Source organism: Grammomys surdaster, unplaced genomic scaffold (assembly GCF_004785775.1).
Source record: "Grammomys surdaster isolate TR1022 unplaced genomic scaffold, NIH_TR_1.0 328, whole genome shotgun sequence".
NCBI classification, from domain to species: Eukaryota; Metazoa; Chordata; class Mammalia; order Rodentia; family Muridae; genus Grammomys; species Grammomys surdaster.
This window is the reverse complement of record NW_021604747.1, coordinates 1359100-1372762: the sequence shown is the minus strand read 5'-3', so window position 1 is coordinate 1372762 and position 13663 is coordinate 1359100. Positions and strand designations below refer to the sequence as shown.

Below are 13663 nucleotides of genomic sequence, written 5' to 3'. Positions count from 1 at the left end.
ACACACACACACACACACACACACACACACACACACACACCCCTACTCCTGTCACCAACAAGTTCTCAGCGACTTGACAGATGGCAATGGCATTTCCATTGAATCTTTATTCCCTAGACTAAATTTTTTCATCATACATGGCTTTTCTGTTTATAGCTCTTATTAACTCAGCCTACCAGGTACCTGAGGAAAGTAACCACATCTATGAAGAATATTCTGGAATAAAATAAGCCTTCAGAATCACCCCTGAGACTGTCTCACCCAAGTCTGGGTGGATCAGCTTGTGGAAGCAGTGTATCAGTGGTATGACCTCCCAACAGACTCGTGGTGATAGAGAACTGCCAAGGGCTTAGTCTCTGTGCCTGGAAGCATCCTTAGTACGCACGTGAGCACAAATACACTTTTGTCTAAGTTATTCCATTTCACAGTTATATATAGCAGCTTCAGCAATGACGGCTAGATGGGTAGAAGGTTAACTGAACGGACGGAAACATGCAAAGCAGCACATCGCACGCACCAGGAGGAGTTGATGGGAACTTTCCATGAGTGAACATGGACGACACAGGTGCTCTGATGATTGCATAGGAGGAGCAGAGAAGTGCAGTGCGGGCTGTGTGCAGCTTGCTCAGGACAAGTTCCCCCTGATGGTATATGAGGCTTCCTCTGGGGTTTACCTCACCCCTCTGGTTGATGGATATCTGTCCACTGGATTGCACGAATGGTTTAAGAGTGGACTTTGGACCCAAGCTGGAACAATGAAGCACAAACCTGGTCTTTGATGATCTACTGGGAAGTGACTCTGGGTTGACTGAGTATCCTGTCCATCTGATGCTGGATGCAGGTACCTCTTTCCCTATGGCTGCTTAAGGATCTACTGGGAAGTGACTCTGGGTTGACTTAGTAGCCTGTCCATTTGGTACTGGATGCGGGTACTGCTTTCCCTATGGTTGCAGTTTGACCAAGAGAGAAGCCAGCATATGGAAAGACAGACTTAGGACTGTGTTGCAACTGTCGCTGTCCACTCAAGGCATACCTGAGTTTAAACTAAATTGTCCTCTAACTTGGTTTATTTGTTGTTTGCTTGTTTTTGTTGATCTCAGTTCAACATATGTATTTTTCAGGAATCCTAACACACAATCACTCTTTATAATGTTCGTCTGGACACCTTTGAGTGCCTCTGAGAAAGCCCATGGACATATCAATTTTATACACTGCTGGAAGCAAAGAACTATGGCTGCTGATTTTCTAATTCACTGTGCTAATCTGAGCTCATATAAATCAAGTATCAAGCTATGAGTAAGTTCAGTGGTGTCCAGTGGGAGAATTGTGGAAAATGCTAAGTGGTGATATTATAAAACCCCACAAAGCAATGCCTGGGTGACGGGAAAGCCAGTCACACCCTTCAAGACTGCACAGACATCCAGGGCACATGCAGCAGACATGCAAGTACGTCAGGCTGACCCTCTAGAGCAAATACCCACGGCAGAAGTTTCTGGTGACCGGACTGGGGGGGCACGTGAAGGGAGCCATTCTCAAACTCACTTGGGAGCATAAGGGTCAAAAATGACATCGAAGTCCTCCTCCAGCTCCACAGGACTTCTGGGTATACTGTGATCCATGCTGCGGTAGAATTTGGCAAAGGTTTCATCATCATCCAACTTCATCACCTCCTTGACAGATTTGCCAGTGACCGTGAGAACTGTTTCCTGCATCCCAGCAACTATCAACAATGGAGCAAATATACTTTGAGCTTCCAAGAAACAATTACTATGACCTTTCCCTGCAATGCTTTATGTCCCCTCTCTAAGATCCCAGCGTGGGGAAAGCACAGCAGTGAGGTCCAAAGCCCTCTTCCTGTCTACCCTGCACCCCAGCTCCCAGCTCACTCCACATCTCTCAGGGGGATATCCCACCTGTGCAGTGATGGTCAGGACAGGAAGCAGGATGGATGACCTTGCCCTCACAGGCACATGAGCACTTGTGAACCTGATGTGTTTCTACCAGAGGAAGCTACCCTTTGCCTTATTCCATATTAGGGTTCTGCAAATGTTTTCTGGAAAGAACTAGAAAGCATTTGGGACTAGTCTGAGGAGAGCACACAGCTTAGTATGTAATTCCCCAGCCTTGCTGTTATAGTGTAAAAGTGGCTATGGACAGACAGCAGTTCAACAAAAGGACATAGCTGTGTTCCAATAAAACTTTATTTCCAAAAGCAGGTAGAACACTGTGGTGGTCATGGCCACTGTCAGGTGATCACGGATTAGATCACTGTTATTCCATTGTATTGGCTAGTTCTGTGTCAGCTTGATACAGGCTAGAGTCATTTGGGAAAAGAGAGTGTCAACTAAGAAAATGTCCCCATGAGATTGGCCTGTGGGCAAACCCAGGCATCATTTTCTTGAGTAGTGACTGATGTGGAAGGCTCCAGCCCACTGAGGGTGGTGCAGACCCCAGGCAAGTGGTCCTTGGCGCTGGGAGAAATCAGGCTGAAGCCACAAGGTGCACTGACAGTAAGCAGTGCTTCTCTATGGCCTTTACATTTGTTCCTAACTCCAGGTTGCAGCCTTACTTGAGTACTTGCCCTGAGCCCCCTGGATGATGGACTACAAGTTGTAAGACCAATCAGTCAACCAATAAATCCTTTTCCTTTCTAGGTTGATTTTGGTCTTGGTATTTATCAAAGCCATAGAAACCCTAACAAAGATTTGTAATAGATTTATCATTAATATATCTTACACAGTCAAATTAACTATTATATTCTGACCTGATAGCTCTGGTTTTCAGTGTTTGTGTAACTTTCAGCCTGTAGGGACTCCTAGTACCTGGTACTTGATGAATAGATATGTTTTATCAAGAGAGAAAAGGCTATTCCTGCATATTGCCTTTTGTGTCACCAATTATTATAATAAAGTGTTTATTGCATTATCTTTTTGCTAGAGTTTTATTCTAGAAATTAACATACTTTTTGCCTTAACAGAAATGATGCCAAGTTCAAAGCCCATCCAAAAGTAAGTTGATTTTCTATTTGTACATTAATTGCTTTATAGTAAAAAGACAAAATCTCTGAGTTATGCTTGGATTGGATGGCATCCCAAGGGTTTTGAGTCAGTAACAAGTGCACTATTAGGCATCCTAAATTTAGGATATTATTAAGTGGATCAGAGTTAGAATGCTGGTTGGTACTGACTACAAGTTCATTTTTTGAAGAATAACAGCAGATTTTAAGTGTGTGTGTGTGTGTGTGTGTGTGTGTGTGTATCTGTGTGTCTGTGTGTGTCTGTCTGTCTGTCTGTCTGTCTGTATAAATTAAGAAAGTAGATATTAAGGAGACAACTTGGCTGAAGAGAGAAAGCAGTCAGAAGTAGGATTTGGAGAACCAGCTATTGTGGTACATGCCTGTCCTTCAAGGTTATCTTTGGGAATGAAGTAAGTTCAAAGCTAGCCTGGTCTAAATGATACTTTGTTTCAAAAAACAAATCAACAGCAATAACAAAAACAAAACGGGAAAAGTTAATGGGGTTAAAGCTGGTACTAAGCGGTCCTAGGAGACCGCACCCCCAGGGGGGGGGTTGGGGGGGGGAGGGTAGTAAGACAGGATGTAGCTCCCCTCTGGCTTCTGGCACATACCTTTGTTATTCAGTCTCCTTAGGAAGGTTTCCAGCCTGTCTAACTTCAGGTCCGATTCCAGCTGCATATCTGGTCTGGCTTCAATATCTAAACAAGTAGACACCATCTGTAAGCAAGCACCCATGAGCTTCCATGTTCAGATGATCATGTCACTGTGGACAGGGACACATACCTTCCAAAGGTTTGGAAACCGGGGTAGTGCCCCTTGATTTACTGCAGAGAGGGGATGAGATGGGGGTTATGGCTGTGGGTGATGCCAGACCTGCAGAAGACACAAAGGCACAGTTTAGCATGTTCAAGATAAACTGTGGAAGTTTACAGAACCCAATGAACCCATACATGTCCTTACATCACAAGTATATACACAAGTATGCACAGGCTGCCACCAAATGCAGCCATATCTGAGATTTTCCTCTTCCTGTAACTGTAAGCTGATACTCCAAAATAGACAGTAAAGACAAGGTAAGCATCTCCATAGCCTATGAACGGAGTGAGAGTGTACATGGCTTCCAGAATACACCGGAACAAGAGGGAGTTTCTGAGGGTCTTCTGGAGTGGTGGGGGCCCCAGGAAAAAAGCAAATTTGCACCATCTCCCACAGAGGACCTTTGGAGTAAGCTTCCTTGTCTGAGGTAGCAAGGCCCCAGGCGACAGGACTCTCTCCAGTCTGTGAGGAGGCAATGGCAGGGTGAATGTATGAGCACTCACTGTGTGGAGGACAAGCCAGAGGTCTGAGTGTTCAGAAGAAAGAACACACATCATATCCATCTGGGATTCTGGGAGGGTAAGGCTCACACAGCTAAGGTATGCTAAAAATAATCACATGTTCCCTAAGACAGAGGGTGGGAAGTACCTACTCAAGCAGAGGTTGAAGGACATATGAAAAGTGCAAAAGGGACTTTTAGCCCAGAGGGCACTCAGTTGAAATATGAAAACATCAGATAGAAAGTTTAGAGATACCCACTCCTACCTGAGGAGAGGACACTGGGGAGGGAAGTAAGTGTAGTGTTTGTAAAGAAAGACCCGCTGCTACTCTCTGCACACTCTGCAGTGTGTGTGTGTGTGTGTGTGTGTGTGTGTGTGTGTGTGTAAGAGGACATAGCCCTGTAAGTGCTGTCCTAGAACAGCAGAAAACATGTATGTTACCCTCATCTACAGAGAGGAGAGTTCTGCTCCTTCCTTCTATGAGCTAGACATGCAAATGAAGCATTCAAATGCAGGAAAAAGGCAAGACTGGAACTGACTCAATACTTAAGCTCTGAGCAACAGGCTGGAAACACTTTCCAATATTCATTTGCATATACACTTGCAAATATATGTGCCTATATTCTAAAACTCATTTCTGTTGCCAGGCCAGCAAAATACTCATGTCCAAGAGAAAGTAAGATTTCTTGAAATGTAGTAATATAAGTATAATCGGGTGTCACAAAATAGGACAAACATCAAGTCATACTAAAGAGTGCTTGAGTTACCAGAGGAGTTCATTGGCTCTGAAGGCAATAAACTAGACTCACTCAGCTCAGCAGGCTGATAGTCCCAAAGCAACTAGCAAAATCTGCCCTTCTTCAGGGACACAGGGCAAATCCCGCTGCTATAGTGCCCCCTGCTGTCAGTCAGGCCACAGTGAAGAAGAGTTCCAGGACCTGTGAGACATTGCCTTCCCAGCTAGAGATGTTATGGGTTTCCCCATAATGCGATGGAGGAATATAGGGGATATAGGGTGAAGTTTTGAAGTATTAAAGCAACCAAAGGTCTCCCCACAGCTCTTTTAAGTGAGCTCTAAAAGCAACAGACATGGACCTCCTCTGGAAATATTGTCATTTAGTCATAGCATGCTCTAAGGTCTTCCTCCCAACTCAGACTACTAGCGAGATCTTGTGATGTGGTAATTGTTACACAGAGTAGAAGGATATCAAAAGCAGAAAATGTCCAAAAGAAGTCAGGAGAGCTCAGAGCTTCCCGGGGAGAAACAATGAAACCCTGAAACTGTCTGAATGGGCCACTGGGACTGTGAGAGTAGAATCCTGTGGCTGTCGAGTACATTCGGGTCTGGAACTGTTGTATCTGTGGTCAACAAAAACCAGATGTCATATAATTGCAAATTAAAAAGAACTAATAGTTCAAAAATAGAGGTGTTCTTCTGTATCAGATTAAAATCAAGGAAATTATTATCCCCAGAAAGACCCATGACTTACGAACCCTGAGAAAATCAGGGCTTGTGCAGGGAGATAGGGACAGAACAATCACTGTGGGGTCAACTACTCCATAACCAGACCAACAGTGTGGGTCAGGGCACAAAGGCAGGGGTACATGGGAGGAGCCCAGTTAGGACTCTTCAGATGAGATGGCAAAATAAACTAAAATAGAAACTGAGCATATCACTATTAGAATACAAGCTGGAGTCTGCAGCTGAAGACTTTTAGGTCCAGTTGCCTTTAATGGCTTTGAGCCCAGAGCCCTGCCTCTTGTTAATAAGCGGTGGTGGTGGGGGGGTGGGGGATGGGGGAGGGGGGGGGGGGAGGGGTGGGCTCCAGATTACACCTGACTAAACAGTTTCATGATCTCCTTACGCCAGGTCCCACTTCATCCTGTTAGGACAAATGGCCTTCTGCTGTCCTTCAAGGTTGACATCTTTGCCTTAAAGCCTTCTTCCAGTAAGATTCAAGGAAATTACTCACCAAGGTTTGCCTTCCTTCCCTTCCCCTCCCTTCTGCAAACGTCTCTTGAATGCCATGAAAGAGTTAGGCTTTATTCACAATGGACGGTCTGAGGTGAAAGACCACTAAACTGGCGGAGGAGCTGGCAGACCCCAAAGGCTAAGTGCATGTGAGGATATTACCAGTAACTGGGAAATCTGCTATTGAGAAATGGGAGCACATCCACATGGAGGACAGAGGGACCCTAACATTTAACCATGTGCCACAGAACATGAATTCAGACCCCAACCCCCCGCAAACTCTCTGGAGACCACTGATCAAGGTGACACAGTGCTGTTTCCTGCATCTCTGGGTTTAGCTTGACAGAGTTCTGGGGTCTGTGGTGCCCTAGGTGATCTGCAGGGCGTCCCTATCTCTTCTCTGGAATTCAGAACATCTTTTAGATATCTGTCACATGCCTGCAAATGGATCTCTGTAAGCCCCAGCTGACAAAGCTAGAGTCAAGGGACATGAAACTGAGTTGCAAAGAACAAGAGGGACTCCTTATTGCTAAGCTGCCTGTTACCAAAGGCTTCCATGGTGGCGGCAGAAACACCCTACACAACCCTAAAAACCCACTGGCTCACTCAACACCAGTGCAGTGTGAGATGTCAAGACCAGGGCCTCCCTCCCCCCTGCTGTGTTGTCATGTACCATCCTCCCTCGTGGACAGGTGTGCCCTGCTGTGTGTGCCCACAGACGCGCACACATAGATGTGTGCACGCGCAGGCCTGACCTTTCTTCACCATTCTTCCTGCCACGGTGAACTGTGTGGAGTCGTTGGCAGCGCCTCTGCCCTTGGTCTTCCACGCTTCCTCACGCACAGTGATGAGATGCTTCCTCTCCTCAATCGTCATCTGGCTCTCTCGACTCTCTGTGACTCTCTGTGTACAAAATGCACCGAAGGGGAAAAAAAGAAGGAGAAAGATGGAGGTGTAAGCTTTAGCCTGGCAGCATTTGCCCAGGGACAAAACAGGTTAAGAGGCAAAGCTGCCGTGTGTTACCTGTGTCCTGATCCTGGGTGAGTTCACGAGGAGAGTTTACCCATGTGTGCTCACAAAGAGCATGGTTAGTGGAACATTCATCTAACTCAGCTCCTCAAGGGCATGAGTTTGATGAAGTAGGAGAGCTGGTTGGAAGGAATGTGAATTACACGATTCCTCAGGACTGGGTGGGCCTTCCAGTTCTGCAGTGATGTCACCTGGGAACTTAGGCAACTAAGGGAGCCCAGGAGGAGGCTTTAGATCATAACAGATTCTGATAGTAATTCAGACCAAGCGACAACCTTGTACCAGAGTTTGACAGCTAAATGCAATGCATGATTTTGGTGTGGGCCCAAGGGTGGTCACAAAGAGCATGGTTAATATGAATATTATTAGGGAAAACTGACAATGCAAACACAGGTCTGGATTGGTTATCATGAGCCCGACAAGCCTCTTGGTCTTGATCATTGCCTCACTGAACCATGGGCGTGAAGGAAAACGCCTTGACTTTGGGCAGCTCTCACTGAAGTACTAAATAGAGCAGGTCATCATACTACACAAACATCAGGCTCACAGTTTAGAAAGGAAAGATAAAATTAGACACATACAGTCAGACACATTCATATACACAGCCACACATGTAGATACACATATACATATATACATACACAACCATTGTATGTGTAATGTGTAACCACATTAACAGTACACATACACAGCCATACACACTCACATGCACAGCCACACGTACTCAGTCAAACACAGGGACACAGACTCATACAGTCACATGTGACATGGGAGAGGGGACTAAAGAGAGGGAGAGGGAAGTGCCAGGAAGACTGGAAAGCAGGAATTGGTGGGTCGGGAACAGCATCTCACTCTCTTTACAGTGCCTTGGAGCAGGCAAGGAAGCAGAGGCTGCACGCTGCCTCACAGAGCCTGTGCACTGTTCCAACACATTGCTTCCTTCTCTGTACTCTTGAATCTTGAAACTTCAAGATACCACCACTTCTGGGGCAAAGTAAAGGACTTACCTCATCACTGAGAACACTGTTAAACTCATATATAAGCATGTTAACACGTTCATCTGGGCAAAGGGTTAAAGGTGATAATACATGGCTTAACATTTTTGAAGGTTTGAGATCATAAAACATAAATTGCTTTTGATGACTGTTATGTTTCTTAACTTAATAAAAATTCAATGGAAGATATCCAATGTTCATGGATAGATGTTCAACTCAGTCCTCACCAATTTGATACTCTCTGGATCCTATGTAGTCCTAATAAAAATCTTTTATAAATAGATAAGCTTATCTTGAACTTGGATGTATATGGAGAAGCAGAAGCCTTGGAACAGCCCAGGGAAACTGAAGAAGGATGAAGGCAGAAGACTCAGCTGGAAGTTACAGGACTCAGGACAGTATGGCACTGACTACACCATCAGAACAGAATACAAAGTCTAGAACCAGATCCATATACCTACAGCTGACTGAACCCTGAGGAGTAAAGGAATAAAGGCACTAAGAAGTCATGTAATGGAATATTTGCATACATATAAAACAAAACAAAAACGAATCTAGATTAGATCATATGTAATTCACAAGACTAACTCCAAGTGGCTCATAGTCTTAATCTGTGAAGTGTAAAATTATAAAACTCCTAAGAGGTAATAGGAGAAAATCTAGACATGAACTTAATCACACACACACACACACACACACACACACACACACACACACACACACACCACCACCACCACCCTACAAAGATCAAACCTATGGCCTCATGCATGTTATGTTTCCCAGCCTGGGTATAATCATCTTTTAGGTAGAATACCAAAGGCATGAATCTTGAAAGGATCAGTTGCCCAGCTGGACTTCACTGGAATTAATAAACTGCTCTGTAGAAGATCTGTCGGAAGAATGAGAAGGCAAACCATAGGATGGAAGGAAATATTTGCAGACCTTATTTAACCAAGGACTGCTACCAAAGATTCCCAAAGGACTTTAAAACTCAATGACTGGGAAACGGATGAACAAAGCATCTGTGTAGATACATCACCAAAGAACACACACGGATAGAAAAGAACCATATGACAATATATTCAACAATGACACATTGTGAGGGACTCACACGTTAAAATTTGACCCTATTGTCTTTTGGTATGGCCCAAATCTAAGACACGGACATTGAAAGCTATTATAGACTTTGAGCAACATGACACACCTCATTGGATACTGGGGAAATGTGAACTTTATGTAGCCACTGTGAAAGACATCTGGAAGCTTCTTGGGAAACTAAGCATGCTCTTACCATACAATTTCTCAGTCATGTCCTTTAATACCTGACTGTTGAAACTTGTGTCTTAACAACAACAATAACAACAAATTGCATGTGGGCTTTTGCTTATAGCTGCTCTACCCACAATTACCCAAACTTGAAAACAATCAAGATGCCATTGAAGGAGGTAAACGGCTACATAAGCCTAGTCCACTCAGACTCATGAATATTGCCCAGCACTGAAGAGACATAAACTTTCAAGGTATGAGAAGGCACAGGGCCAAGTGAATACTACCCATTTCCAGCTCTACAGAGATTAAGATCATCAGTTGAGCAAAATCAGAGGTGAGAATGATGGTCATGGAAGGACAAAGCCTACGAAGGAAGGGACACCGTCCTCTATAGTGGCAGACAACGTGGGTCAGAGCTGAGGGAGTGTTCACCAGCAACGACCTGGGCAGGAATGCACTGTACTTAGCTGGAATGATGGATACTCTATGCTTCCTGGGCTCCTGCCTCAGGACTGAAAAGTCAAAGGTAGAAAAAGTGACCCTGTTCCTCATACTCAGTTTCATGACTTCAAGGGGGAATTCATAGTACTGAATCCACCTAACAAGATGGGGTGAAGGATAGGGTGTGAGTTGAGCTATTTTGAAAAATATGTAAACGTCAAACACACACACACACACGCACACACGCACACACACACACACACACACACACACACACACAGATACACACAACCTCCGCCTTTCTCTCCACACATACAACGAAAGGCCACAAAGGAGCTGCTTATCCCCCAAATGAAATCTTCTCTACCACTCAGAAACTGCAACGCAGCCTAACTCATAGCTTTTCCTCACCTGATTAACAGATACAAAAGACAGGTGTTTATGGGCAGCAGGCATAGCAGGAGAGTAAGTAGAAGCAAATACAGGTTCCTATAGGGCAGAGCAAGAGGATTAGAGGGGAAACTGGAAGGCGGACCAGGGTGTAGGAGTGGGCAAGTGGGTGGAAGAGGAGACACACATGGCAAGTTTCCAACAGTTAACTTTCTCATTGCAATTTTGGTTCTAAGGCCATCCTTCCTTTGAGTGTCATTGCTGAATGACATACCTCCCACACAGCCCTTCCATGCACCTGAGCCAGGGTTGTGCGGTAACTGAATAAGTGAATGACAGATTACTGGAACTCATATATGAATGTATATGGATATTTAGTTAAAGGGATGAGACCTGGGCCTTTCTCCAACAGCTTAAGTATGTAACATACATGACTACTTTATGACATTTTCATTACATTATGACACAGAATCAGCTTCCACACTCAATGAAAGCTATATGTTGCCCAGGGATATAAAAAACAAATGAGGAACACATGGGAAACTATAGGTGCCATGAAATTGGAAGACATGTTAGCAGTCACAGGGACAGTTACCTATGTTTGGTGAGCAGAGGGCCTCTGCCCCTCTAAGGGACTGTGAGGCACTATTCCTTCAAAGCTGGTTGTTTTTGCAGATTTCCAGAGAACATTACAAGGAACCAGCAAACAATCATAGCCACTGTGACACTGTTCAGATGATCTGCACTTGCCTGAGATGGTCCCATGCCATTAAAAACAAAATAAAATATGCTATGTAGGACCACAAACTAAGCACATTCAGGAAAATGTTGGCCTCTCTCTATATATGACAAGTTTTTCATATATACATGTATAAAATATGTGTGTCTATATACATGTATATGTGTATATATATGCACATATGTATATATACATACATGCATCCACATGTATAACACACACATACACATGTATACACATAAGATTCCACTAAGAATCCCTGGCTTTCTTTTTCAGAAGCATGGCTCTGAGGTTTCTCGGTAGTGTTCTCAAGGTAGACCCCTCTCTCTTTGCTCCAGGCTATGTGTCTAAGCTTTGCACCCACCAGCGGGATCCACTGTGTTCTGTTATAGAAGGACACCTGCATTAGAGTCAGGCTTACCCAAAGCAGATTAGAAATGGCACTATCATCTGTAAATCCTCCTTCTTCCTACAGGTTAAAACAAATAGGAACATTGTCGAGGACGGGAACAGTCTGCTGTGGTGATCACTCTGTGCCTGGGTTCAGTCAGGCAGACACATGCACATGCATACATCCCAGAGCCATGAACAGCAAGCAACCATTCCTCAGGGACAGGAGCAATGACAACCTGTGAGCAGACATCACCCCGCGATGACACTCCTCAGCCATGACAAACAATTCCCACACAAATGTGGCAAGGGTCTCTTCCATGAATTTTCAGGTCTTTTTGGTGATATCTGAAATCCCAGCCTTAACTGATCTCATTAGGGCAGCAGCAGAAAGGGCAACCCATTCCCACCCAGGCCTTACGCACAGATACAGACCTGAAAACAGCCATTCTCCAATGAGTTTTTATTTCCTGGAAAAAGTCCCAGATACTGGATGGCTGTCTTCAAACGGACATAGGTCACCTTATATGCTGCAATGTTGACTAGGGCCAAGTAGGGGTGAGGTTTAGTTATAATTTACTAGAAAGAAAGAAGACACCTGGCAGGGGACCTCTGGAAGACCTCGCTTTATTTTTCTTCTCTTGATGGACAGGAAAACAAATCCTGCTCAAGAACACATGTCCTTTGAAGTGTGGACCTGAACTGTACCACTGCTTAGTGGCTTTTAGATCCTTACTGCTAAGTGCATGTGCCACATTCAGAAGCCCAGGCATCTGCCTGCTCACCCACACCTACACTAACTCAAGTCCAGGAGACAATAATGGGGGGCTGTGTGTGCTAACCACAGACGTGTGCTAACCATAGATGTGTGCTAACCACAGATGTGTGCTTCCCATAGATGTGTGCTATTTGAAGGGCTTAGAACTGAGGTGTGAGTGACCAAAGCTTCTTTGTGTTTGGCTGTAAGACCGACACTTGTGGTACCTGCTCTCCTGTTCTCCTGATGGCCACCCACGGAAAAGACTCAGTTTTCCATAGGTACTAGGTTCTTGTCTGCATGCATATGTCACCAAGGTCTTCCCTTCTCCAGGGTGGCATTCAGACAGACATTTGGAATAACTTTTCAAACAAGCCTAAGTGTCATCTCAAGAAACACCAGACTTAAGGCCCTTTGCCTCCCTCATCTCTGAGCAGTGAAGCAGTGTGTGCTTAAGCAGACTCTCAGCCCTTGGGAAGAAATGGACCTGCATTGTCAGAGGCATCTGGAAACCACTTGACCTTAACAGAACTTGAGATTTCCCCATGTGAGGAACAAGAGCCTAAAATAGATCGGCTTATTTTAACTTCAAAGAGCTTATTGTCTAGGCCAAAGTGAACTAGGCCACTGAAGAGTCTAGGAACAGTCCGTTCACCATGGCTGCAGAAGAGAGAGCCGAGCCCTGGGTGGCACATCAGGTGCAGGCTGGGCCTAGAGTCCTGCTGCTTTCAGAACTGGGTTTTCTATCCCAAGAGTGAGTGCAGGGGAAGCCTGAGTCTCTTCCCTGTAAGAGCCTCAGCCCAGGAAGTGTCTAGGCAGTTCAGACCCACCCTCTACCCACAGTGCTCTGAAATAACACGAGCCCTCACCCCCTTAAGCAGCTCTGTAGGAAATCCATCTCGGTTTGAGCTTGTTTTGACCTGACTGTAGGGATCTGGATCTTTCAACACAACTGCATTGGGAAGTGACACCATGCACAGTTGACACCTCTGCTACTCAGATATATGTTCTCTGTCTGAAGACTTTAGACGATTCTAGAAGTTGGATAATTGGGTGTGGCTCAAGTGTGTCATTCTGCTTCAGCTAGCAAGCACATTTGTATCCACAGCACCAGTGGGCAAGGACATCATGGCTGAAGCGTGGAGTACCTGGCCAAGGCTGACGATCACTACATTTATGATTCAACAAGTCACTGATATGCCCACATATGAAATGCTCTCACATGTGACTTAATTTAACTGATATCCATATGTAGGTCTTCAATAAAAGCTATACCTTATCATCATGAAACAGGCTCATGATTAGACAGAACGCCCTCATGGACTGCAACTTAAGTCCGTGTTTGATAT

At 44.8% G+C, this 13663-nt stretch overlaps 1 protein-coding gene across 1 annotated transcript in view; it reads right to left on the bottom strand.

The window, feature by feature from the left end:
* Svil (supervillin) overlaps window positions 1-13663 on the bottom strand; it is a 190561-nt gene that overhangs the window by 25764 nt on the left and 151134 nt on the right. Inside the window, exons 18-21 of the mRNA XM_028778184.1 lie at window positions 7060-7207; window positions 3800-3889; window positions 3628-3714; window positions 1543-1720 (exon numbers count right to left, since the gene is read on the bottom strand). Of these exons, the coding sequence (XP_028634017.1) occupies window positions 1543-1720; window positions 3628-3714; window positions 3800-3889; window positions 7060-7207 (503 nt within the window). The remainder of the gene's footprint in view (window positions 1-1542; window positions 1721-3627; window positions 3715-3799; window positions 3890-7059; window positions 7208-13663) is intronic.